General features: G+C 40.5%; 1 protein-coding gene across 1 annotated transcript in view; it reads right to left on the bottom strand.

Annotated features, from left to right (window-relative positions):
• The window catches only part of LOC122790151 (pre-mRNA 3'-end-processing factor FIP1-like), a gene marked incomplete in the record, with an annotated part of 1,284,544 nt that overhangs the window by 985,458 nt on the left and 271,143 nt on the right, over positions 1 to 27,943 (bottom strand). The window contains 1 exon segment of the mRNA XM_044057737.1: positions 6,801 to 6,925. Coding sequence (XP_043913672.1) covers positions 6,801 to 6,925 — 125 coding nt within the window.

The following is a 27,943-nucleotide window of genomic DNA, read 5'->3' as shown; positions in this document are numbered from 1 at the left end:
CAAGGTATGATAGGAATCATTGTTTCCAGGTCTTGAGAACGTTGACACCATAGGCTTTTTAGATACCACTGTAGTTTCCTCATATGTAGTCTTGCATATGGAATTAGAAGAATGCAGGAGGCCATGAACCTCAAAGGCTTGCAGTATTTGTCTTGCAGATAGCAGGGTTTTTGTGGCCACTTGTTTGAAGTAGGTTGTCAAATGAATATGCTTTGCTGGAGTGAGGTAAGCCATCTGGGAAGTTGTATTCAAGCTTGCTCCCAGGAATATAATTTGCTTACAGGGTACCAGGTGTGATTTCTTTTTGTTTATGGTGTACCCCAGACAAGTTAGAACCCTTTTTACAAAGGCCAGATGATTCAAAAGTATGCTCTGTCTTTCTGCCTCAGTCAGACAATCGTCCAGGTATGGGTATATTTGAATATTTCTTTGCTTGCAAAATGCAATAACTGGAGCTAGGCATTTTGTGAATACCCTGGGAGCAATAGATAAGCCAAAGGACAGTGCAGAGAACTGATAAGAGCGTGTAGCCTACTTTGAAGCGTAGGTATCTTCTGCAAGATTCCCTGATTGCGATGTGCAGGTAAGCTTCTTTTAAATCCAGTGTTGCCAACCAAGCATCTTTGCCTAGCATAGGAATTAATTGGTGAAGAGTCAGCATCTTGAATTTTGGAATCTCCAAAAAGGTGTTTAGAGTAGACAGGTCCAGGATAGGATGCCATGAATTGTCTTTTCTGTGTACCAGGAAAAGTCTCGAGTAGAAACCTGGTCCCAGCTGAACAGCCCCCATGCTTAAGAAAGAAAGTACTTTGTTTTTGGGCCTCTGCCCACTGATTTGGGGGGAGGTCCAGCCACCCACTTGGTGTTGGCAACGTGTGGCAGTGAAATCTGTATCCATATGACACTATATTTAAAACCCATTTGTCCTGGGTAATGAGTTCCTAATTCTTTGCATGAAGAGCAATCTTTCCCCCCAAAGGGGCAGTTGATAAGTGCATGGAAATTTTAAAAGGAAGTCATTGAGACAGTTTACCATGGGGGGGGGGTGTCTTATTATTCCCAGACTTGGAAGTGGAGGCCACTGCTTAGTTCTGTGAGTCCTCTGGGACTGAAACCTGGGGTTTTTGCTGCATCTGGGGTTGGCTTGAGAAGACCTGGAAGGGGCTGGAAAGGACCAATTCTTAGAGGGATAGTGCCTACTAAATCTAGGAGGCTGAACTTGTAAAAAAATCTTTAACAGTTTGCATAGATTTAGCTTCATCTTCCATCTTTTTAAGAACTTCCTCAGTCTTGATGCCAAACAGGTGGTCCTGATTTAAAGGAGCATCCAACAATTTAGCTTTAACATGATCAGGCAAAGATTGCTCCTTAAGCCAAACATGCCTTCTAAGCAAAGACCCAGGAACAGCAGCCCTGCAAGAGGCCTCTAATAAATCAAAACCACATTGCAAAGTACGTTTTCCAACTTGTTCGTCAGAATGCATTAAATCCTGTAATTCTTTAGTTTCCACACAGTCAGGAATCAACATAATTGTATATGAAACTGGCAGTTTAAAGCCCTAATGGCCAAGGTTGCAGAAGTGCAAACCTTCTTACCCCATCTATCCGGCACCCTAGAGTCTCCATCAGAAGGGGTAGGATTTTTAGCAGTAGAAGCCTTAATGCCCTTGGGCCCATGTGAAATAGTCTCTGGATCTGCAATAGGATTTTTGAAAAGGAAGTTGCAGGACTCAGGAACCCTGTAGTATCTGTCAGGTTTTCTGGGAGCAGGAGGCAGGGAATCAGGGGCCAAACTAGATTCCGAGAAAGCATCAACAATGTCTAGCACAGGAGGAACAGCTGAAGGCCTATGCTGAGGTAGGAGAAGGAAATCCCTAAGCCTCTTTTTTGAATCAGAAAAATCCTGGCTTTCCCAGTGGAAATGCTCTGTTAGAGTATGTAAGGTTTCCCCAAAAGAAAATTCCTCAGGAGGGGAAGCCGAGGGAATAGAGTCCTCTGCATCAGAATCCTCATAAGTAGGTAAGGGCAAATCCAGATCATCAGAAGAGTCAGAAAAAAACAGAATCCTGATCAGAAGATTCATAATCAACTTCAGTCCTAGGCCTCTTAGGGGGGGGGGGGGTGGCTACCCCTGATTAGCATTATTAGATCTTCAGCCATTCTTATTTTTTATTTTATTTTTTTTATTTTACATTTGTTGACCGGGAAAGTCCGACTAGGTTCCACAGATCCTGTTTTCAGCGGAGGCCCGGGGAGAAATGCTCCAGAAGCATGTCTTTAGAATGTGGGAGGAAACCGGAGTACCCGGAGGAAACCCACGCGAACGCAGGGAGAACATGCAAACTCCACACAGAAGGCACCCCAGCCGAGAATTGAACCGGAGAACCTCTTGCTGTGAGGTGACAGCATTAACCGCTGCACCACTGCGCCGCCCAACTTATCATTTGTTTTTTTAGGCCAGGGCATCAGTGTTTTAGACATGGATTGAGATTTAGGCCTAAGTAAAGAAGGAGGAATCGGTTTAATATGCAAGCCTATAGGCCTGAATACACCCTCAGAAGACTGTGCCTGCACAGCAGCTCTGGACCCATCCAAGGTAGACACATCCACGGGTTCCATAGTTGAAGCATCTCGCGGCATACTGGACTCCGAATGCGTCTCAGTAGAGGCCTGCGAATCAGTAGTAGTGGTTATCAGGGGCTGCGAAAGCACCTCACTGAGTACAGGCGAACTGGCGACTGGCTTAGGAGAAGAGTCGTCGGCAGTTTTGGACCTCGGCAGCCTGTCTCTGTCTTTATCTTTGCGTTTTTTTGGAATCCCGGTAGTCTGATGGCTAACCGATTACATTTCTGGATAATTAAACAGAGAACCGAAATATTTAGAGGCGAAAATATACAGATGGATAGTGCGCTGATTAAATAAAGCACAAAACTGACAGCAAGGTACGTCGTGGTCAGGGCTTAGGCAAGGAATACAGTACAAATGAAAATCTTTATGAGGTAATTGCTTTCGACAAGTAATGCAATTATTAACATTTACTGACATCGGTAAGGAGCAAAAAAAGTTTCCCTAACGGGGTACTTAGCTTTAGTTGAAGACTTCGGTTCTGAAACTCAAAAATTAAAATTTCAGGAGTCGGCCGACCAGTACTTGCGAACTGCTTCTGCTTCGGGCACCGCACGGCAAGAAAGACTGATGTAATAGTGTCGGCTTCATGTTTTATACCCCTGACGACCTGACGTCATGGAAGAAGGGACAGCAACCGAGACAGGACCCAAGACTTTGTTAATCAGGCCGACAGAGGGCTACCCGCAAGCAGATAACACACATGTAATGACTGCAACAGTGAAACACAAAGAACATATATATTTATGAATTTTCCACGTCTTTCACCTGATCCTTCACCTTTACATTCTTTTGTTTGTTTTTGGCACATTCAGTTGCTGCCTGATGTTTATCTACTTCTTGTTTGATTTTCATTCCTACTTGACGCCCATATTAAGAGAAGTCATCTTAGATTTATTCTCATGTTTCAAAACTTGTGTGTGTGAACCAAGTAAAGCTGTGCCACCATGGTGGGAGTTAAAAGCTAGTTTAATAGACTCAAACAATAAAATCTATAAATCAATAAAAACTATGAAACTCAAAGTAAAAATAAATACTAGTGGACAAGCACTTTCGTCAGTTTCCTTCTTCAGATCCTGTTTTGTTAGTAGAACTTCCTGGTTTTTAAACATAATGATCTGTCAATCTCACAGTCATCTCAGAAGTCTCCCCCCTTGAGCAAAGACATGGATTGAGATTTAGGCCTAAGTAAAGAAGGAGGAATCTGTCTGCCTGTAAATCAGCAATCCATCCAGTCTCAGTAATTTCTGTTCTGTTGAATAGATCTCCTCTCAAACTTTCTTCAATAACTTCCAAGGACATGAAAGAGAACTTGTGGTCAGGGTATTTGCCAATATGTTGAGACAGAGCACTAGTTTTGTTGTGCAATCTGATGTCACTCAAGTGCTGCAGAATTTGTTCCTTAAAGGGTCTGTTGGTCTTGTCAACATAAAATTCATTACACAAACAGCAGGTGGCAACAGAGAAAACATTTTTAGTGTTACAATCCACATACACTTTGAGCCTGCAAGTTTTCAAAGTAACTGGATGCTTGAATAGGATTGCTGGAATTTATGGAGCCACAAACCTCTGCATTTTCTACAAGGAAATGTACCACATCTCAAAGTAATTAGTCTAACTCCAGATCCTTGTTTATCATGACACAATAACCTTTTTAAGTTCTTATTCTTGAAGCAGAATCTAGACATCCTGCTAATTATACATCTAATGTTATCAGTATCTTCCAATTCCTCCTGATAACCTCACATACCTGTTGAACATCATTACGGAATGCAAACAAGCATCTCAGCCCCCAGTTTCATTTTTTTCTGCTGGAATTTGGTTCATCTTCCTTGTGTCTTTTTCCATCCAAGAAATAAGGCTGACCTCTCATGTTTCTTAGACATCAATTATCCAGGACTCCTTTCTGGATTTCCCTTTTTTTTTATATCCACAAGGAAGAGACTGATCGCTTAATACAATGTTTCCACAGCACAGAGAGGCTGGTGGAGGACTCAGCTGAGGACTCAACTCTACAGTTGCGTCAGTGGGGAAGTCTTACTAGAGGTCTGGAGAGAAAGAGAGGGAGAAACCCAGCTCCCAGACTGAGTGTGTTCCCTGTGTGCTCTTAAGGGAAACTATGTTTGGTGCATCTGAAAATACTGTATATATATATATATATATATATATATCTATTTTTGTTCCAAGTGAGTGTCCTTCACTGGTGTCAGTGGTAAGGATTCAGGCTCCTTGAATACTGGCCCAGAGCATGGATGTCACAAACATACCCTGTTATTCTAAGCTTTTTCTAAATTTATAGGCAATATTTAAAGTCTGTATGTTGAAGGGTTTGCCCCCCATTATGCTGTGGTAACAAAGTGAAAGTTATACTTCAGATTTTTGCCTTATATTTTTGGGCTGTTCCCCACAAGATGTGGTGAAGTTACAAAATAATGACAGAGATATCGGAGTTTCAGACTTTGTTTTCCTTCATAAAATGCATGCTAACAAATATCCTGTTGTTCCAACATTCGTTTAAGTTTATAAGATTAGTGTTTAAAATCTGACCCTCACATTTGGGCCTTTGTTCCCCCATTATTTATACTTTGTTGAGATTTCTTGGGCTAGCAGTTTGAGAAGTATACTCCATATTTTTATCTCATATTTTTGGGTTGTTCCTCATACATGTTTTCTGGCAAATCAGTGACTGAAGTTAAAAATAAAGACTTCTGAGTTTCAGACTGGTATCTTTCAGGAAATGCTTTCTAACATGTTACTCTAGAATTTTTTTTTAAGTTTATAGCAACAATATCTAAAATCTGCCCTTAAGGCTTGAACCTTTGTCCCCCTCATTATTTTATGTTTTGTACAGATTTCTTGTGCTAACAGGCTGAAAGGTTTGCCTTATTGGGTGTATTGCTTTCATATTATATATGCATTTATGATCTGCAAATGTTTAAGCACCTGTCTTAAAAACTATGATTAATTTTATACAGTTATCTGAAAGTATGAATAGTTCAATATTAAGTCGGCGTGTGTAGAGCTCTTAATAAACAAATGATCTAAAGCGATGGCCTGTCTTTGTGCAGCTGAACATGAGGCCATGTCCATTAATGTGCTTATTTGAACATGCATATATTATGTTAATTAGCTATCCCTGATTTTAAGGTCCTTGTTACTGGTTATCTCATCTGGAGGTTGACAGGTATGTACTACAGAACTATATTTAAGAAAACACTTTTGCCTGATCTTAATCAGGTCCATATAATAGAATGGTTTACAATCTGATTAATGAAAATGGCAGCTTTTACACTGCTATTGACAGACTTTATTAACCTGTTTGTATCACATTTAATATGACAGGCTGTGCCCGCTATCAAGGGGCTCAGATTTCCTGAAATACTTTATAAAGACTAATTCTCTCTTGTGTGGAAGAAAATGTGGGAGGCTATCAAACAGAATGTCTCCTAGATCTGCTAGCCAAAGTTATTTTATCTGGAGTAATTCTTTATACTCTCTCTCTCATTAATCTAGTCATCCTCTGGGTCACAGGTGGGTTACCAGATCTAACTCTAGCTTTCTGGATTACTTTTGTTTTCATTTTTATATGGGCATTTCATTACTGAGCTGTAGTGTCTTTTCAGTTCATATGTCAACATACAATTTCTAAAGCTTTACTCTCTGCTTTCCTTGTTTTACCTATGAAAGTTGATACTTGGTTATCATGTGCCATGGAAAGCTGAAATCATACCAGTAACAGTGTGTGATTTCAGTTGAGTTCTGACTTGTTCTGTAACAAGTTCCCTACGTGCATGTGTTTCCAGGAGTCATTTGGTGGAACAAACTGAAGATATGTAACCTCCTCTGGACTCAACATGGCTGCAGAAGGACTTTGTATACATACCATATTATAAATTGTTCATAGGTGATACAGACTTAGTGACCTCCAGAGAAAGCAACTGTTTGGTATTAAAAGACTCTGCTAAAAGAAGGAAATGTGTCAAACAGGTAAATCCTGAACCTTAAACATGCATAATTGTTTCTGAAAGAATTTTTTGTAGTATTGGGTTGTGGAACTTGGCTTCTCACTGCTGCAATAGTATATTCTAAAGCATTTCAATTCTTTTGGCAGTTAAAAATAAAGTGGGTCACTATCCCAGAAAAATCGAGACAAAAGTGATCCTGAGACCTCTCACCTGTTTGGCGGGGGGCCTGCCTTCATCCACACTGCAGAAGTACATGTTGAGAATTCTGTGTCCAAGTCTGATTTTTTAATTTCATTTTCCAGCTCCTTTTCAATTCCACTTCTTCCTTGTTGGACCTGCATATTAATTGCAAAAGACTGTAAATAAAAGTTAAAAAAATATACTAAAGCACTTGAACCACAATATTTAAAGCCAAGTTGCAAAAATGGAAACCAATCTTGCATTGCCTACAGAAATCTTACTTAATTCTGCACTCCATCAAACTCTCAGCAGCTGCCCCTAAAACACTTCCAGGTGTTACCAAACAAAGTCACGGAAACTTCATCCCACAATAACCATCAATACTGACTGCTGTCTGGCCAGAAAGTACAGTAACTCTATGGGCTTCCATCTACTCACAAATACACTGTTACCTTTTAAGTGCCTGCAACACAGTCTCGGTTTGCTATTCGAAATAAAAAATGCAATGAAATTAACAATAACTACCCTACAATTAACTCAGTTTAAAAAAAAAAGGATTTCAATCACATTCAAGCTTTCTATGAACGCAAATTATTCAACTATAGCAAAACTGAAGAACTTCAAAGATTTTTGAAATGTTACTCTTCCAAAGGGAAGAATAATGCAGTGAATTATCAAAGGAACCCAACATATTCAAGAGTGATAAACATAAAAACACGTCCGTTAACCATAAAATTTACTTCAGTTTGATAGGCATGCTAAAATTTTCTTGAATATAAATAAAGCTGATTATTTTTGGAAAAGCATTTTTCTGGTAATGTGTTTTGAATTTTCTTTTTGTTTTTAATGGAAAAGTAAATTGTAACAGGTTTCTTTGAACTAATTCAAAATACAGGCTACTGTAAGTATGATGGCTCATTGGAAAGCATTCTGCCTCACAGCTCCAGTAGCCAGGGTTTAGTTCTGATCACCACTCACTCTTCATGTGGAGTCTGAATGCTATTCTCTATCCCTCTCTCTCTGTGGCTCCCCCAAGACACCTTATAAAAGCAGTCTCTTTGACTGGCTAAACTGAAGAAAATGTGTATATATGGTATTTACTGGAATGAGTGTGGTTTATTTTTGTTAAGACCTAATAATTTGATCCTACTCCAACAAACCAATTAAAACTATACAATTTATCAACTACCTTGAGGTTGTGTGACCTCAGATTCAGTTACATTAAATAAGAGGGTACAGGGGCAATGCCATCTACTTTGAGGTAGTGGCTTGCTTCACACACAAAACAATTATGTAGTTTAGAGCCAGCCCATTGGTACAGTACAAAAATGTCCAGCTATGCCACTGGTAACCCAAGACTAACTAGTGACTTGGTTACTGGAGGGGATCAGCATTAGAAAACAATGACTGAAAAGAAGGTTCCCCAATGGGGTACTTATCTGAGTTCTCGAAAATCAGATGGCTGGGAAGGCAGGAACACCTGATGTTCGACTGGCAGCTGAGAAGTTCTGGGGTCTGGTGTGCGCAGATGTCACTTTTATGGCCCATGCTCTGCTGGCCAAGTCAGACGTCCCATGCACCGTACAGTGACTGAAATCTTTCGTATACTGGCCGGACGTTTGGGTAGCAAGAAGAGAAAACCCATCTGTACAGAATACTGCAACATGCGAGCAGAAGGACATCCCATGACTAACTAGTGATTTGGTTACTGGAGAGATTATTTATTGATTTTTCTATTTTACATTTGTCTACAGTGAAAATCCGTCGAGGATGAACGCCTTTATTGCACAGACTCAGGGAGAAAAGCTCAATGAAATATTTCAAATTAAAAAAGGATTACGCTACTAGCAAAAATGGAACAGAATGATACAATAAAACAGGATTTATAAAAGAATCAGAAATCAAGTGTAGTTTACAGAGGTAAAAAGCATTATCAGTAATATATCAGTATGGCCTGAGGAGGGTGAATTGAGGGGCCAGTGCCAGCTATATTTCCCTTGGAGAATGTGTGTGCTTTTACCACAGTTAAGCACTTTCTAGTGGAGATGAAAGTGTAGTACAGCAGCTATAAACACACTGCTTTGTCTATCAGAGTGGAGGGATGGACTGACTGATGGAGCAGGAGTCTAACAGTCACATACATGGAAGTAAACGTGTATCACACAAGGTGCCACTACATAAGCTGTCCCAGTTAAAGGACAACCGCACCCACAGACTCAAAAAACATGTTTAATTCATCATGGTTTGGTGTTTCCTACATTTTACCACCACCCTGGGACTATTTAGAGATTTTTAGATACTTTTATACCCAATTTCTGACTGACCACATGGGGTCTGGCATGTTGAAATAATTCTGACTGCTTAGTCTGCCTCTAAGCATCCCAGAATGCATTGTTTGTCTCCAAAAAATTGCATCAGATCTGCCACATTTTCCCTAAAGCTCCTGTCAGTGCATTGATTTTACAGGCATTCACTGCTGTGTTACAGTCACCTACTTTTGGTTAAAATGTTATTCTTTTTCAATGACTACTTCAAACACAAGCAGTGCAAATGCTACAGAACAGAACCGAAAAGCGCATTTTACTGCTCTTTCTTCTTAGAAATGCTAACTTGACTTCTCTGGTGAAGGCTGAAATTTTATTTTATTTATTTTTACATTTGTTGACCGGGCTAGTCTAACTGGATATATGTCCATTTTCAGTAGAGGCCCGGGGGGAAACACATACAATTAATAGAGAATAACATAGAAACATTTTTATACAGCAATATTTATACAAACAATTAGAGAATAGTATAAAAGCAGTTTTATACAGCAATAATTATACGATTAAGGCAGTTTTATACTGCAATAAATTTAGCCTAAACATGTAAGCTAAAGAAATTGTAAAAGAATATAAAAAATAGTAGTATGTAAAAATTTTTTTTTTTTAGCTACTCCTACTGGAAGCAAGTCTTAGAAGGGTGTACTAGTAACACTTATTTCTATGTGAGAGAAAAGGATATAGAAGTAATCTAAGAAGGTTGTAATAGGAGAAAGGTAAAAGATTAGAGTCAAGAGAATGTTAGTCAGGGTTAGAACATGGGCATAACCAGTGATTATTGAAATATAGCTTTAGATTTCTTTTACAAAGTGGGAGAGAGGTCAGAGATGTAAGGTCGGGTGGTAATTGATTCCATACTTTACCAACAGAGTTAGAGAACAAGGAATCACCTGCTAAGTTTTTAGATTTAGTAATATGCATAAGCATTTTGTTAGACTAGCGTAAATTTTTGAGATTGCTGTATGGTATAATGATGCTAGAGAGTGTGGGAGTATTATGGGGTTGATAAAGGGCCTTGTATGTTATTGTAAGTTGCAGAAATTGTATCTGATTAAGAAATTCTAACCAGCCTAGTTGTTTCAGATTAAGACAGTGATGAGTTCTAAAAGGGGAGCTTGTAGCTAACCTGGCAATGTTATTATAGGATATAGCTAGTTTGTGAAGGTTCTTTTTAGAGAGGTTGGTGTAAATGGGAGAGGCATAAAGAAGAGTTGAGAGTAAATGAGTTCTAGCTATAGTGGACCTGGCCAGTGGTGTAAGAAAAGGTTTAATTGAGTAGAGGGATCCTAATTTATGGTTAACTGATTTTACTGTGGCATTAATGTGGGTATCAAAGTTGAGATTGTTGTCAATTGTGATTCCTAAGAGTTTAGTGGTTAGATCAGGAGAAATAAGGGTGCCATTATTTGATGTGATACTGAAGTGTACAGGGGTAGTCTTTTGGGTTGGTGTAAAAGAGTAAAAGTTTAGTTTTTTGGGGGGTTTAGTAGGAGGCAGCGGTCAGAGAACCAGTTCTCTACTATATTAAAAGCTTTTTGTGTATGAGCCTGAAGTTCAGCTTGAGAGGTGGCTGCACAGACTATAGTAGTTCTTCAAGGCATCTCCCCTCCCCCCTTCACACCTACCTTCCCTAGCTGTCCAGGAACTAAGGGTAATTTGACCCATTATCTGCATGTGATTGACAGCTCACAGCAGGTGACCAGACAAATGTACTGTTTTCTTGTCAGCCTTTCCTTCCTTACAGTGGGAGACTTTTTGTTGCACTCATCCTGTCAAATTTAGAACCAAGATCCATAGCACTGGGAATAATCACCGTTTTGCAAAGCATCAAACTCCCACTTGTTTTTTCTTCCCGTTTGGTTAAATAGCTAACAAATGATGCACTATAAACACAAAATATTTCACAGACTTGCATGACAGCACCCACATGCTTTTTTTAAGAGGTAATTTAAGAAAATTACAGCATTGCATACTTCTTGTAATCGGATGTGGTGTTGTCAATTAATTGTGACAGACATCTGCTTATGTAAAAACATGCAATTAATGTCTACGCATGGTCATTGCAAATTTATGCTCTTAGTTTTTGCAGCTGTTACTATGCTTCTGCCTGTACTTTGTCACATACGGTAGGGCTCTTCAGAAAAGTGAGATCATACTTTGACATTTTTGCTAGGTTGAGTCGACTGGGCAAGGCAGCTCTAACATCACTTGGGAGGGTCCATTGGCTCTTCTATACAGCATGCAAATCAGGCGGGGAGTACATCACTTTGGGGGAGGAAACATCCCGGCAGCTAGAGCAAAAGCTCTGGCAGATGTGTCATCATTTCAGAGCCAGCTAGAAGTTTTTCAACTTGGTTTTCAAAGTGAAAGTAAAACAGTATGGAAAGGTAGGAAGCCTAACAGGGAAAACAGTTGAGTGGATTAGTTTTTAATGCTGCATGGGTGATTTTTTGAGGCTGTATCAACAAACAGGGGACTAAGAGAGACAGCAGGTTGCGCAATCTGCTTTAATATCCCGTTGTCCTTTAAGGATGGCTCAGATCACTCACTTGTTGTCCCTTACAAGACTATTACTCCAGCCATTACAGGACCTAGGAAGGGAACTGCAGGTTAACAGTGATGCAAAAGACCAAAATATATTTCTGGACTGGTTGTAAATTACCATTTCTCAGTGAAATGGACTATTAGATGACATCCATACAAACTGCTGCATCTTATGGCTTCTTAGCTCAGGAATGGGGAATATGAAGTACAGTTGTGTACACTTATCACAAATGTAGATGTTCCAAGTGTATTCACAGTTGCAGTCATTACATTTGGTAATCTGCTGGCAGGTTGCCCTTAGTCGGTCTGATTAACAAAGTCTTGGGTCCTGCGTTGGTTGCTGTCCCTTCTTCCATGACGTCAGGTTGTTAGGGGAATAAAACATGCATCCGACGTCATTACATCAGTTTTTCTTGCCTCAGATGTCAGGTGCCCCCCTAATGGGGAGCAAATAAAATTAAAAAACACAAAAATATACCTCCAACGAAAAGCAAATACACCAAAAAGCCTATTAAGCATAGTAAAAGAAAGTAGAGGTATAGCCAGAGAAAAGTAGGGGGGGCCGGAGGGAGGGTAACCAGGACTGCAACAGTGAATACACTCGAACATCTACATTTATGGTAAGTTTACACAACTGTACTATGTTCTTCGTGTTTCACTGTTGCAGTCATTACATTTGGGTAGATTCCCAAAGCTATGGTTGGGAAGAGGAGTTTACACAGCATTAGGGCCAGCTATAAGGCCCTGCAAGACAAAAGTGGCAAAGCTAGCTCTGGATTTAGAGAAAATTGGTAAATGATAATGCTTGGTGAAAGTATGTACAGAACTCCAGGTAGAAGCTTCTAGTATATCCATTGGTAGGAACACCTCTGAAAAAGGCTGCAGAAGTAGATGCAGCCCTGGTGGAGTGAGATCTGATCCCATGGGGGATAGGTTTTCCATGGTGCTTATAGCAGAAATTAATGCAATGGCTTATCCACTTAGAAATGGTTTGTTTTGAAATAGCCTTCCCCTCTGCCCCTGCAGCAAATGCTACCAGCAATTGTTCAGATTTTCTTTGAGATTTAGTCCTGTCCAAGTAGAATCGAAGTTGGCTGTGCACATCCAAGGAATGCAGAATCCGTTCCCCTTTGTTCTGTGGATTAGAAAGAAGGTTGGCAAATGAATGGACTGATTAAGAGCCACACTGGAAACCACCTTGGGCATGAAGGATGGATTTGTCCTCAGAGATACCCTGTCCGCATGACAGATGATGAAAGGCTCCACTGCCATAAGGGCCTGCAATTCAGATATCCTTCTAGCTGAAGTGATTGCTAAAAGGAAGGCTGTTTTCCAAGAAAGAAATTTTAAGTCTGCAGTAGCAGCTGGCTCGAAAGGAGGTAGAGTGAGCTTCTCTAAAACAAAGTTAAGGTCCCAGGCAGAGGTAGGAGCTCTCCTAGGTGGTCTCAAGTTCTTTTGCCCTCTTAGATACTGCTTGAGCAGGGGATGAGAGAAGAGGGGTGGTTCTGTCTTATAGTGAGCTGAAATGGCTGAAGCATGGATTTTAATAGAGGAAAAAGACAGGCCCTTGTGAAGCATCTCAGTTAAGTATTCCAAAATCTGAGGTAAATTGGGCGTTGCCGTGCTTATCCATAAAGATTGGTTCCAGGCACAGAATCTTTTTCATTTGTCAGCATAAGATTTTCTAGTACTAGGTCTTCTCACAGGTTTGCTGTGGGATGATAAGGGTCAATTTAAGAGATTAGCCAAGCTGCAAGGTTCAATGTTGGAAGCTGAGGGTGCAGAATTAGGTTCTCCTGCTGAGACAGCAAGGAAGGGGTCTGAGGCAGGTGACATGGAGATACTTACGACACACTGCGCAGGAGTGGGCACCAGTGTTGGCATGGCCAGTCTGGAGCAATCAAAATCATTCTTGGTTTGTCCTGTTCAACTTTTAGCAGAACTTTGGAGAGCAGAGGCAGAGGGGGAAAGACATAGACTGATAGATTTTTCCCACTGAAGGACAGAGCATCCATTTGCCAGGCTTTTTTTGTGGGGAGTCCTTGTGCAAAACTTGTCCAAATGGTAGTTCTGGGGGGAGACAAATAGATCTATGTCTGGGATCCCCCATTTGCTTGTCAACATGTTGAAAATCCATGGTTCCAGTTTCCACTCGTGTGGGTCCATGAGATTTCTGCTTAGTCAGTCTGCCAGTGTATTCAATTTTCCTGGCAGGAATTGAGCTTGTAGGTGCACTTGGTTGCGCAAGGCTGTGTTCCACAATGCCATGGCTAGTCTGCAGAGGGGGTACGAATGTGTAGCCCCCTGCTTGTTTATGTACCACATAACCGTGGTGTTGTCCGTCTTTACCATTAGTTGTCCTGGAAGAATGTAGTTCTTGAAGGCTGTCAAAGCATTCTGTACAGCTAACATTTCGTTTTCTGATTAATATGTAGATGCATTTGATTTGGGTTCCATTTGCCCTGAATGCACTTTCCTGCCAGGTCAGCCCCCACCCCCCCACCCCCATGCATAGTCTGATGCATTTGTAGTTAGGGTTTGGGCAGCAGGGAGTAGTGTGAAAGGTAGTCCCTTGTTTTGGTGGCAGGCTTCTACCCACCATAGGAATTCCAGGCATACGCAAAGTATGATAGGAATCATTGTTTCCAGGCTGTGACAATGTTGACTCCATAGACTTTTTAAGTACCACTGTAGTTTCCTCATATGCAGTCTTGCATATGGAATTAGAAGAATGCAGGAGGCCATGAACCTCAAGGCTTGCAGTATTTGTCTTGCAGATATAGCAGGGTTTTTGTGGCCACTTGTTTGAAGTTACCAAATGAATTTGCTTCTCTGGCGTGAGGAAAGCCATCTGGGCAGTTGAATTCAAGCTTGCACCCAGGAATGCAATCTGTTGAGAGGGTACCAGTTGTGATTTATTTTCATTTATGGTGTACCCCAGACAAGTTAGAACCCTTTTTACAAACGCCAAATGATTTAGAAGTATGCCCTGGTTTTCTGCCTGAATTAGACAATCTTCCAGGTATGGATATATTTGAGTATTTCTTTGCCTGCAAAACGCAACAACTGGAGCCAGGCACTTTGTGAATACCCTGGGCGCAGTAGACAAGACAAAGGGCAGTGCAGAGAACTGATAATGCAAGTAGCCTGCTTTGAAGCGTAGGTATCTTCTGCAAGATTCCCTGATTGGGATGTGCAGGTATGCTTCTTTTAAACTTAGAGTTGCCAACCAGGCATCTTTGCCTAGCATAGGAAGTAACTGGTGAAGAGTCAGCATCTTGAATTTTGCAATGTCCAGAAAGGTGTTTAGAGTAGACAGGTCCAGAATTAGATGCCATGATTTGTCTTTTCTGGGTACCAGGGAAAGCCTGGAATAGAAACCTTGTCCCTTTTCCTCTTCTGGTACTGGTTGAATAGCCCCCATGTTTAAGAGGGATAGTACTTGTTTTTGAGCCTCTGCCCACTGATTTGGGGGCAGGTCTGGCCAGCCGCTTGATGTTAGCAATGTGTGGAAATGAAATCTGTATCCCTGGGACACTATATTTAAAACCCATTTGTCCTGGGTTAAGAGTTCCCAGTTCTTTGCATGAAGAGCAATCTTTCCTCCCAAAGGGGCGGCTGAAAGGCAAGTGCTTGGTAATTTTAAAAAAAAGTCATTGAGACTGTTTATCATAAGGGGGTGTCTTGTTACTTCCAGATTTGGAAGTGGAGGCCCCCCATTGCTTAGTTCTGAGAGTCCCCTGGGATTGAAACCTGGTGCTTTTGGTCTGTCTGGGTTTGGCTTGGGAGGATGTGGAAGGAGCTGGAAAAGATCAATTCTTAGTAGGCCAGTGCCTACTAAATCTTGGAGGTTGCACTTGTAAGAAATCTTTAACAGTTTGCATAGATTTAGCTTTATCTTCCATCTTTTTTAGAACTTCTTTAGCCTTATTGCCAAACAGACGGTCCTGATTTAAAGGAGCGTCTAACACTTTCGCTTTAACATGATCAGGCAAAGATTGCTCCTTAAGCCAAGCATGCCTTCTAAGCATAGACCCAGTAACAGCAGCCTTGAAGGAGGCCTCTAAAGAATCAAAGCCACATTGCAAAGTATGTTTTCCAACTTGTTCAGCAGAATGCAATAAATCCTGTAAATCTTTATTTTCCACACAGTTAGGAATCAACATAATTTTCTGATTAAGCAGTCCAATAACATGCTGTTGATATTTCAACATATGAAATTGGCAGTTTAAAGCCCTGATTGCCAAGGTTGTAGAAGTATAAACCTTCTTACCCCATCTATCCAGCTCCCTGGAGTCTCTATCAGAAGGGGTAGGATTTTTAGCAGTAGAGGCCTTAATGCCCTTGGGCCCCTGAGAAATGGTTTCTGGAACTGCAACAGGATTTTTGAAAAGAAACTTGTGGGACTCAGGAACCCTGTATAATCTGTCAGGTTTACTAGGAGCCAGAGGCAGAGAATCAGGGGCCATACTGGATTCCGAAAACACATCATCAACAATGTCTAGTACAGGAGGTATAGCCAAAGGCCTATGCTGAGGAAGAAGAAGGAAATCCCTAAGCCTCTGTTTTGAATCAGAAAATTCCTGACTTTCCCAGTGGAAATGCTCCCTTAAGGTAAGTAAAGTATCCCCAAAAGAAAAATCCTCAGGAGGGGAAGCAGAGGGAATGGAATCCTCTGCATCAGAATCCTCATAAGTAGGTATGGACAAATCCAGGTCATTGGAAGAGTCAGAAGAAACAGAAACCTGATCAGAAGATTCATAATCAAGTTCAGCCCTAGGCCTCTTGGGGGGATTGACTACCCCTGATTAGAGTAATTAGATCTTCAGCCATTTTGATCATTTGTTTTTTTATGCATAAAGCCCTGAACATGTGGCCTGGACGTTGGTTTTTTAGACATAGATCGAGCGTTGTCGCCTCACAGTAAGACGTTGTCCTGTTCGATTCTCAGCTAAAGCGTCTTCTGTGTGGAGACATGCGTGAATGGGCGTACCTTCGTTGAAGGTTGTGCATCAGGGTTGGCAGCTCGGCATGTAAAAATCTACTGCCAATCATTAGCGGACCGGAGTTCCGCCGTGGCGACCCCTAACCGGGAAAAGCCGAAAGACACAACATTGAGATTTAGACCTTAGTAATGAAGGTGGAGTCAGTTTAATATGCAAGTCTGTAGGCCTGAATACACCCTCAGAAGCCGGTGCCTGCACAGCGGCTCCGGACACATCCAAGGTAGAGACATCCGCGGGTTCCATAGGTGAAGCATCTCGCGGCATACCGGACTCCGAATGGGTCTCAGTAGAGGCCTGCGAATCAGAATTAGCGGGTATCAGGGGCTGCGAAAGCACCTCAGTGAGTACTGGCGAACTGGCGACTGGCTTAGGAGAAGCATCATCGGCAATTTTGGACCTCGGCGGCCTGTCTCTCTTTATCTTTGTGTTTTTTCTGAATCCCAGTAGTCGGATGGCTAACCGATGACATTTCTGGATAATTAATCCGAGAACCGAAATACTTAGAGGCAAAAATGTACTGAAGACAGACAGTGCGCTGACTAAATAAAGCACAAAACCGACAGCAAGGTATGTCGTGGTCAGGGCCTAGGCAAGGAATACAGTACGAATGAAAATCTTTGTGAGTTATTTGCTTTCCACAAGTAATGCAATTAACTTTTACTGACATCGGTAAGGAGCAAGAAAAAATTTCCCCAACGAGGTACTTAGCTTTAAGTTGAAGACTTCGGTTCTAAAATTCGAAAACAAAAATTTCAGGAGTCGGCCGACTGGCACTTACGAACTGCTTCTGCTTCGGGCACCGCACAGCAAGCAAGACTGATGTAATGGTGTCGGATGCATGTTTTATACCCCTGACGACCTGACGTCATGGAAGAAGGGACAGCAACCGATGCAGAACCCAAGACTTTGTTAATCAGGCCGACTCAGGGCAACCTGCCAGCAGATTACCCAAATGTAATGACTGCAACAGTGAAACACGAAGAACATCCTCCACATTGTATATAATACAGTTTATTTAAACCAGAAAATATAGTTCCTGTGGCAGAGCCGAATACAGAACATAGTCTTTAAACTAGTTAGTCTTTCTTTTTTTCAGAAAGTTTCCCAGCTATATAGCAACTTAAACCATGAACTGCAGAAATAATTGGCAGGTATCCTCACAACAGCAAAAAGAGGCTGTCTTCTATCAGACTTACTGTAGACAGAACACAGCAGTCAATGCTTCAAGAGATACTCAGAGTCTCGCATTCAAAGTTTCCCCAAAAACTAACACCCCTCTTCAGTGCCACAGAAGGAAGTGCCTTGTTGCACAAACATTCTCCCTACTTCCAAAGTGGAGGGTTTTAAAGTCACCACCACGCCTTGGCTTCTGGATGTGATTAACCATTTCTGCTCCAACAGCAACTCAGGAATCTCAAGCCACATCAAATCAAGACCAGCGTACCAAAGTATACTCCATTCTGCAAGTTCAGCCATTGCCTATGCCACCCCGCCCCCCAGTACGGAAGCATAAAATTGAGTGACTACTACACATAGGCTACAAATACAAGACAGACTGTCTGTACTACTGTGCATATAGCCTGGGTAAGGCAGGATTTCAAATTTAAAAGGTTGGAGGGCTAATGCCAAGTGGGTTAACTCTGAATTCTTGCTATGTTTTAACAAACAATGAAGAGGGGCAAGATTATTCACCAATGTCAAGAGGTATTCCAGTGCTCACTCAATCATCACTCTCATTTGTATATCAATATCTTAAATACACACAAACTCAGGATGCAAAAGAGGAGAAAAGAAAAAAATCTCACTGTTGCCAGAAGCTGTTTTGGCAGCTTTTGATTAGACTATTGGCATTCGCTGGAATTGTCATTAAGAGATAGATATGGCCCCCAAAGAAGCAATGATGGTCTCAAAGAATTATAATGGGAGCATGTTATATCAACACTTGGCTTCATAAAGTAAAAAACTGTAGACAAACTTTAGAAAAAAGAGAAACGGAGTGCACAGCAGTCTAAATAGCCAAAGCCTTAACGCAATTTTAATAATTCCACATACAAACAGCGTTTTCGCTACTAAGTAAGTGTAGCTTCATCAGAGGCAGACAAACACAGAAAAAAGGCGCCAAACAGAATTTATACTAGTGGCAGCCTAAATAAAATCAGCTGGTAAATGTTACATCACTTCCTTGCACAGTTAAGATGTCAACAAACACATATTTCTTAAGCTAATCCAGCTAAGGACTACAACATCTTAACCTTCCATCAAGCACAAGTTCGTAAAAATATTATTTTCACATATAAACCTTAATACATATGAAATAAAAACTTATTTAAAATGTTTATACTTTAAAATTTTTTACAATACACATTTTAAATTCATTAACTATAAAAGTGTTAAATTTATATATGACTAAAAAATATATAACAGATCATCCTGTATGTCAAATCTGTTCTTAAACTCAACTCTATGCAATAGTTGAAAAGTCAATGTAATAAAAACAATCTATTTATAAGAATGACATATCAACGGAGGTAGGATCTATATTTCAACACCGGGGCTATATTGCAGCTTTCATTTAAGCCCGGTATATTAAAGGCATCCAATTTAAGCTGCCATTGCAATTCCAAAATTTCCAATAATAAGGAAATAGGACCTCCCCTGATGGATTTATATTTACAGTCAATACCCATAAAGACGAAGTTATGCCCTTGGTTAGAAACCACATGCTTGGCAAGAGCATTCTCACATTTATTATTTCTGATTGCATATATGTGCTGATATATGCGCTCTCTGAATTTTCTATCTGTTTTTCCGACATAAAAAGCCGGGCAACAGACACAGAGAGCGACATATATAACAGATTTAGTATTGCAATCAATTCTACTGTTTATCCAATATTTTTTGTTTCCAATAATAAATGAACTCCCAGTTCGCAAAACATGGCACCAGTTACACATCCCACAGGTGAAACATCCTTTTGTTTTTTGGAAAGCTTGTATTGGTGCTTTTGTTTGCAATAATTCCTTAATGTTGTGACCTCTCCTAAATGTGAACTTTGGTTTATCACCAAGTTTTTCAACCAAAAAGGAATTATTAGTAATGAAATACCAGTTTTTGACAACAATGTCTGATATTTCTTTGGAATTCAAAGTAAAAACAGTAGAAAAAGACAAAGAGAAGTCCCTTCTAGGTTCCTCAATACATGTGACAGGAACCAAAACTGAATTTGCCCCTTCACTTGACATGTCTTGTTGGCTACAATTGACAGGTCCTTGGTCAAGAATTAAGGGGAACAGTATTCCATTCCTTCTTTTATTGGAAACTTCTGAAATCATTTCATCAATAACTAAGGGTGGATAACCCCTATCTAAGAAAAATTCCCTAAGCAACACACACTCTTCCTCAAATCCTTTTAGTTCACTACACATCCTAACTGCCCTAATTAATTGCCCTTTGATAATGGCTTTTTTCAATTTATATGGGTGGGCACTTGTGTAGTGTAGGAATGAGTTAATGTAAGTGTTCTTACGGAAAATGGATGAAATGAATCTATTATTCCCAATATCTTTCTTCAGTTTGACATCCAAATAGTCTATCTCATAAGTGTCAAACTTAAAAGTAAACCTTAGGAATGTTGTTGTACTATTAAAGTATTCTATCAAAAGCCGTGCCTCTTCTTCATTGCCCTTGAACAGAATAAAAATGTCATCAAGGAATCTTGTATAAAAACATATCCTATTTTTACATAATGGATTGTTTAGAACAAATTTCCTCTCCCAGTATGCCATGAACAAGTTGGCAACAATAGCTCCACAGGGAGACCCCATGGCAACACCCTGTTTCTGGATAAAAAATTCTTTACCAAAAACAAAAAAGTTTGAGGACAAGACTATATCTAATAGTTCTGTAATATTATTGATAACATCTCTTGGAGCTTTTAATTCAGAAAGTAATAACTCAAGCCACTCTATAGCCTCCAAATGAGGTATAGAAGTGTATAAGTCGACAACGTCAACTGTAATGAAGTTGTATTCGCTGTCAAAAGTTAGATTGTTAATACTTTCTAAAAAGCTCCATGAGTCCTTACAAATACTTGGGAGATATTCCAAGTATTTGTTTAAGATGGAATCAATATATTTAGCTGATGGGTAAGAAATGGAAGATCTTCCATCAACTAATGCCCTCATAGGTGGGTCCCCAAGATTCTTATGAATCTTCGGTATCCCAAACATAACTGGCGTTCTTGGTTGAGTGATGTTAATGTACTCATAGGTCTCAAGGTCTATCCTCCCCTCAACACTTGGCTTCATGAAATCAAAACGCCAAATAAATGCTTCACGGAAAGCAAGTTCGATAAATCTCAAATCTTTTTTTTTGAAGGAGGCAAGCCCTCGTAGGCAAATGGAAGAATTTCAGAAGATTCAAGCCACATCAGTAGAATTACAAACATTTCTCCTGGGAGGTGGAAAGCAGGAACTGGGACAGCCTACACCAACTAAGGAAGTCTTGCAGATACAACATTCCAAATCATGCAAGGCAAGGACTAGCTCTTTACAGATTGCACACTGCCTGACAGGAAGCCTGTGGCAGGACTTACATAATACTGCAGTAACTGGAGACCCCAAGTAAGTAACTAGGTTGCAGAATTCTGCATAAACTGTAGGTGATCCAGTTCTCAGGGTACTGTAGTAATCCATCAGGAAGGAAAAGCATGCATCACAATAGAGTGCCTAGGAGGTGGTGTAAGGTGCTTAAATAGGGTGATGTTTCTCAGATGGAAACAAGATTTGACAACTACCAAAATCTCATCTTCTAATCCGAGCTTCTTGTCAATAACCCCTCCCAAAACATACCTTCAACATAAACTGCAGTTTATCTCCAAAGTGAGAAATGTTGGGAGAAAAAACTGGAACAAACTCCTAATAGTAGTATGGATAACCACAGCAACAGCAACTAGCTTAAATCATTAGCTCTAATACTATCAACCATCCAAGAATACACACATTTCAAGTCTACTGAAAGTTGATTAAGGGCTAACGCAAAATGCTGAGGAAATTAAAGCTACTGCTGCATAACATAAGTGTAGCAATTAAGATGAAGACTTTTCAGTTACATAAAAACTCCTAATGGAGGTGTATAACAGAGAACAATAAAAGTTCATCTACAGAGGCTTGTGTGCAGCACAAGACTAAACTCCATAATACAAAATGCACTGGTATTTTTGTACTATATTTAAAGTCCCCTGAGGACATGGAGTACAATGCACTAATATGAAGCAGGTACATGCTTTTAGGTGGATAAATGTCAGAGCTACTGTAAGATTTTTATATGCCTGTATTCCATGATCCCCAGGCTCTACAATCCACAAGGGGTGAATGTATTGTGAACTGACCTACTTGCTATCTGCAAGGAAAAACATTAGGCCACAGACTTCTCAATTCTCTTTTCACAACTATAGATACGAAATGAATCAGTAAAAATCTGCTGCTGCTGCAGTAAAGAGTTAGTACCAGTGATCCATTATTCTGTTCCATAGGTCAACCATTACATTGGAATGAACCAGCAAGTTCTGTGAAGTAATCTCAGCACTTCCACTTTAAAAATGTTAACAGATTAATAACTAAGAACTAACTACCCCAAAACAGCTAACATTCCAAACGGCTACACAAAACAAAAAAGTGAATCAAAGAACACAGTCTTCAAAAAATCACACAAGAAGAATACATTAGTGTTCTACCAAAGCTTTGCTGGAGAATAAACTGCTCACAAAAACTTGCAACAGCAGAATATCAGAAAAGGGGGTATAATGCCTATGCTGTAACAAGTGCCAGTGAATACCTCAATGAATGATCAATTGTGGTCAGAGTTACCAAATTAAATGCATGTAACTAGAAGATACTGATAAGAAAATAGTCACCTTCCATACAAATCTTTGAAATTAATTCCTGTATGAACAGCAGCACCTCACTAGGAAACTACACAGAAAGAAGGATCCAAATGCAAGCAGTCAGTGGGTGTATGAATATGATGCTGCCAAGTATTTCTCATCCTCAGTGTAATAAGAAAAATAAAAGGAAAAAGTTATAACTTACTCAGTTGCTACTCTGGCAACATTATGTTGAATGCCATTAACCAATGTACCAATGTCTGCAATGTTGCAGTGCTGACACTTTGGAAAGACAAAATCGGTGTTTCATGACATTTCTACTCACCTTTGTAAAAGTTACCATAAAACCCATTCATATGAAAAAAAAAACGTGTATGAAATTCTAAAGTTTGATTCAGCATATTCTGATTCAAAAATATTAGATTATGTAACAAAGGAGCAAAAGAAATAATCACTACCAGCTATAAGTAGATCACAGAGTGCTGGTAATGGTCTTGAGAAAAATAGGAGAGATTGTGGTAATGAACATAATACAAAAGTCCCTAAACTAGCAAACAAATACCAGCAGAAAAAAATGCAAGCAGTCCAGAAAAAAAGTATCTTGGAAATGGGCAAAAAAGTCACATGCTTAGTTGGAGAAATAACCAGCTTTCAAGACAATGACTCACTTTTAACACCAAACATAAAAATATCATGACTGTAACATACACCAACTGTTTAAAATCCACAGAGACTTGACAACTTGTGAAAGCCGATCTAAAGTCTGCTGAAGTCAAGTTGGAGAGAAATCAGAGAAAATCCATCAGGCTTTGGTTTAACTGTTGAAGTTCTAAATCTTTCTGATAACGGGCTCTAACATTTTGATCTAATAAAGATTAAACATTCTTAGAGTGAGGTTAAAATCAGATACGGACATCAAAATATGGCACCGATGTAATACAAGTAAACTCTGACAAAGCACAAAGAAATCAAGTCACAGAAGATTACAAAAATGCTTCTGAGAAGAGGCCTAGAAGAGAAGTTATAAAGGAAAATTCTAAAAATGTTTTTCACTGTATATTTATATTCTGTCTTATACTAATGTACTAGAACCTGCATTTCTTAATATGTTTTTTATTAGGTTATACCAAAAATTGCCCATCACAAGGACTTCTGGTAATGGAATAGGCTAGTTAGCTGTGGAAATCAATACCTCCTAGTACCCAAATGAAAAACAGTGTAAGCGAACAGAGGTTTAGCATGGTAAAATGTCTTAGTGACTATCAAAAGGCAAGGGCTTTTGAATGTCACGGAAAGGGAGAAAAACAAGAAAAAAGTGGAAGAATTAAGAAATGAGCCTAGGAGTTATGTGCCATCCCTCCTCGGCACTAGCTGAGAAGATATCATAATTACAAAGCCATGAAAGTGTGCTGGATATGGTTGACCTTTCATAAAAAATGGACAAAATGTTTGATAAAATAAACTGAATGGAACACTGACAAAAGTATATTAAACCAATGATAAGCATCTCGAGGAAATGGAGGAATCGTGCAAGCATAAGGCTATCTTAGCTCTGCATGAAGTACAGCATGAACACATGGATAAGATTACAGAGACTGACGCTTTTCAGGAAGAGGTGGCAGAAAACCCAGTTGAATACAAGGACAGAGCTGGACATGAAAAAAAATTATGTACTCAACCATAACGTTCCATCTGTGTTGTCCATTTTCATTCTTCATCAACCTGTGGGTTCAGATCAGGACCTCGGATCTGACTCGGCCGCTTTCGATTGCTCTAGGATCTGATTCTCAAGCTCCTCCCCTTACCCATAATGCCTCATTCCCCCAGATTACTTAGAATGAGTTTGCTGCTAACATAGTTTAGGAGTCTCTTTATACAGGTCTGAAACAGATAGGAAAAAGTTCAGGGGGGTCAAACAGGAACTGAATTCCTACAGACGTATCCGTCAGGTCTCTCACAGTTATGGATATGGGGAAGGAGGGAGGGAAGGTTGAGGAAGAATGAAAATAGACAACACAGATTTTCTTCTTGTTAATGTATTGATATACTCATAGCTTCATAGGTAGGTACTAGGCTATTGGCCCTAGGGCATAATTAAGCCTAGCCAAAAATTTTGTGCTATAGCACTTCCTCCCAGGTGGTTTAGTTACCTGCACCCCCTGTCTAGCAGGGCCATAGAAGTGATTCCCGGGGTGAATTTCATGTTTCCTATCCACTCATCAAGATTTCTTTTGAAGAGTGCCAATGAGGAGCTCTGCCTCACATATATGGGGACCTTGTTCTAGAGCAAGGGGAGTCTCTGGGACACGAATCTGTCCCTCCAACGCATCCTGTTTATTGATGATGTTAGGTTTATATCTCTAGAGCGTGTAGCTCTGGTGGATTGGGTTTTCCTTAGGTGGAGCTTTTCTAGCAATTTGGGGTTTCACATAGCCTTGTATGTCAGGCAGAGATCACCTCTGAGTAGCCAGCACGCAACAGAGTACAGTCTGAGTTTTTTTAGCTTCATGGCATAGGGCGTCTGTTTAAGGCCCTTTTATCCTTTTTGTGAGGTACTTTTGAGGCCTCTCCAGTTGTTGCAGATGTCTTGTTAGGTACATCTCGAATGGGGCATTATATTTAATAATGGGTTTAATTAGTGATGAGTAAAGGGAGACAATAACTTCTTTATTCCTAGATGCAAACCCCTTTGGGATAAGGTGGGCCATGTAGAAGGATTTTCTAACCACTTTAGCAATGTGGTTGTCGAAAGAGAGGTTACTGTCTACCCGAGTCCCTAGGTCTCTTATCACACTTTCTGTGATAAGTGGGCTACCACCTATGTTGTAGTTCACAGGTACTTGGTTTTTCCCAAAGGGGATAACAATGCACTTTTTAGCATTTAGTTAGAGGCCATGGTTTTTGGCACCACGTATCTGTATCCGTAAGACCCTTTTGAAGGATGTCTACATCATTAGGATTCTCTATTATGGCTCCCAGTTTGCAGATGTCTGCAAACTTTGTTAGCCATAGTCCCTCCGTGTTTGCTTGTACCTCCGAGAAGTAGATACCAAATAGGAGGGGGTCCCAAGACTGAGCCCTGTGGTACACCACTAGTCACATGTTTGGAGTCTGATCTAGCATTTCCTATTCTCACTGAATGGGTTCTATCTGTGAGCCAGTTTGCAACCCATCTTGTTACCTAGGGGTTTATATTTAGGTTGGTGAGTTTGTCTATAATTCCCAAGTGAGGAATGGTATCGAAGGCCTTTGCAAGATCAAGGCAGGCTATGTGAACCACCTTTCCCACATCTATTGCTTTAGTAACCATTTCTAAGAAGTCAACCAGATTTAGGAGACATGACCTTCACTTCACGAACCCAAACTGGGTGGGGTCCAGGGTTTGTAGGCTCCCAGTGTCATTGTTTATGAGTTCCATGATGATGTGCACCATGGCCTTGCAGATGGGATTTGTCAGGCTGATGGGGCACTAATTCCTGGGGTCAGTGTTTGCATCTCATTTGTGGAGTGGTATGACTGTTGCCGTGCGCCACTCTATGGGCACATAGCCTGAGGTGAGGCTGTGGTTAAACATGGTATTAAGGTGAGGAGTCAATTCATTTTGGAGCTCATGTAGCAAGCAGCCTGGGATGCTATCTGGTCCCATGGATGCTGTGTTTCTTGCCTTGGAGAGTGCTGTTTTCACCTGAGTGTCTGATTTTAGGGGCAGCACAACCTTCTGGTATGGATATGAGCTCTTTGGAGGGAGAGGGTGGGCTGAAGTTTGCAGTGAACCTATCTGCCAATGTATTGGTGATATCAGTTGGTTCCATTAATTTTGAGCCATTATGCTGTAGTTCGGAGCAGATCTGAGAGTTGCTATTAAGGTTTTTGACATAGCTAAAAAAATGATTTGTGATTGTCTTTGGTGTCTGTTGCGATTTTTCTTTCAAAGCTCGCCTTAGAGTTTTTTATGAGTGTTCTTAGTGTTTTGCTAAGGTTGGTCAGGGAGCCCCTCCATTCCTGGGTTATTTTTTTTTTTTTGCAGTAATTTCTTCCTTCTAATATAGAGCTTGTTTATGGCTGGGGTCCACCAGACTGGTTTCCTCTTTTTTGGAGGAGTGGGTCTTGGTTTTAAGGATAGCACAATCCATACACTCATGTAGGTGCTTGTAGAGTGCTTCTGTGTAGGATATAGCAGATTCAGTCATATTGACATTATGCGTGGGAGTAACAAAGTTTGCCACCTCTGTCTTTAGTAGCATAAAGTTCACTTTGGAGAAGTTTTTCATCATGGTTTCTTTTGGGATGGGGGATGGGGGTGGTATGTGGATATCTAGGGTGATGAGTTTGTGGTCTGATTTACCACAAGTGTGGAGGATTTGTCCCTCATTTTGGTGATGACCAGGTCCAGTGTATTTTTACCTCTTGTGGGGGTGTTTACAAGCTGGTCCAGAGCATTGGAATTAATGTACTCCAGGAAGTGCGGAGCAAAGGAATTAGTACTTCTGAAGTTTTCCCAATTGATGTTTGGGTAATTGAAATCACCTAGTATAAGGGTGTTTGGTTGGACTCTCATGTTTTCCAATACCTCGAGGAAAACAGAGTGAGTGTCCTGGGACAAGGAAGATGATCTGTAGCAAGCTACAATCTGAACTGCAGTTTTGCCCATTGTTAGCTGTACTTGGATGATATCCAATGCATCATACTTTGCAACTAGTCTGGAAGTGTGATTATCCATGATGAACACGGATACGCCTCCTCCCTTTGTATTTCAGTCTGGGTTTTGTGGCCGAAATGTGTGGTATGAGTTGTAACCTGGAATCGCTGGGGTGCTCTCTTAAGCCTTGAACCAGGTCTCAGTGACTGCACAAATATCAATGTTTTCCATGTTGAGGAATGCCTCAAGAGAGTGCATTTTGAGGTTTAAACTACTAGCGTTTAGCAGCATGACCCTCAGTTTATTATCGCTAGTACTTGTTACGGTGGTAAATTTGTTTTTTGAGCCTTGCCTAAAAAAAGCACTATGGGGGTGGCAAGAGCCTTAGCCAGTATCCTGAATCCCAGAGGTGACAGGTGCAAGCCATCGCTGGCAAAGCATCGATGCTTGTCGAGCATATCATCCCAGGCAGACAGATACTGGATCCCCTTTGAATGACACCAAAAATTTAGCCAATTGTTGAAATGTATAATTTTTTCATTGTACTGTGGTATCATACTTGGTGAGGGTAAGATGCTACTCAGGGCTAGGGTCATACCTGCCTTGATTACATAATCAGAGAGCTCTTCTATGTCCCTTTTCATGTAGTCCAGGGAGGTACGTCTCAGGTCATTCACACCAACATGGACAATCCAGCCTGGTGAGAGGGATATCAGTGTACCTGACTATGGAGTCACCTATTACAAATGTGCTGGGTATGGTGTTTTGCCTTAGGGGCT

Source organism: Protopterus annectens, chromosome 15.part0, assembly GCF_019279795.1.
Source record: "Protopterus annectens isolate FY-2018-M chromosome 15.part0, PAN1.0, whole genome shotgun sequence".
In the NCBI taxonomy this organism is placed as follows: domain Eukaryota; kingdom Metazoa; phylum Chordata; order Ceratodontiformes; family Protopteridae; genus Protopterus; species Protopterus annectens.
This window is presented reverse-complemented; position numbering and strand designations above follow the sequence as displayed.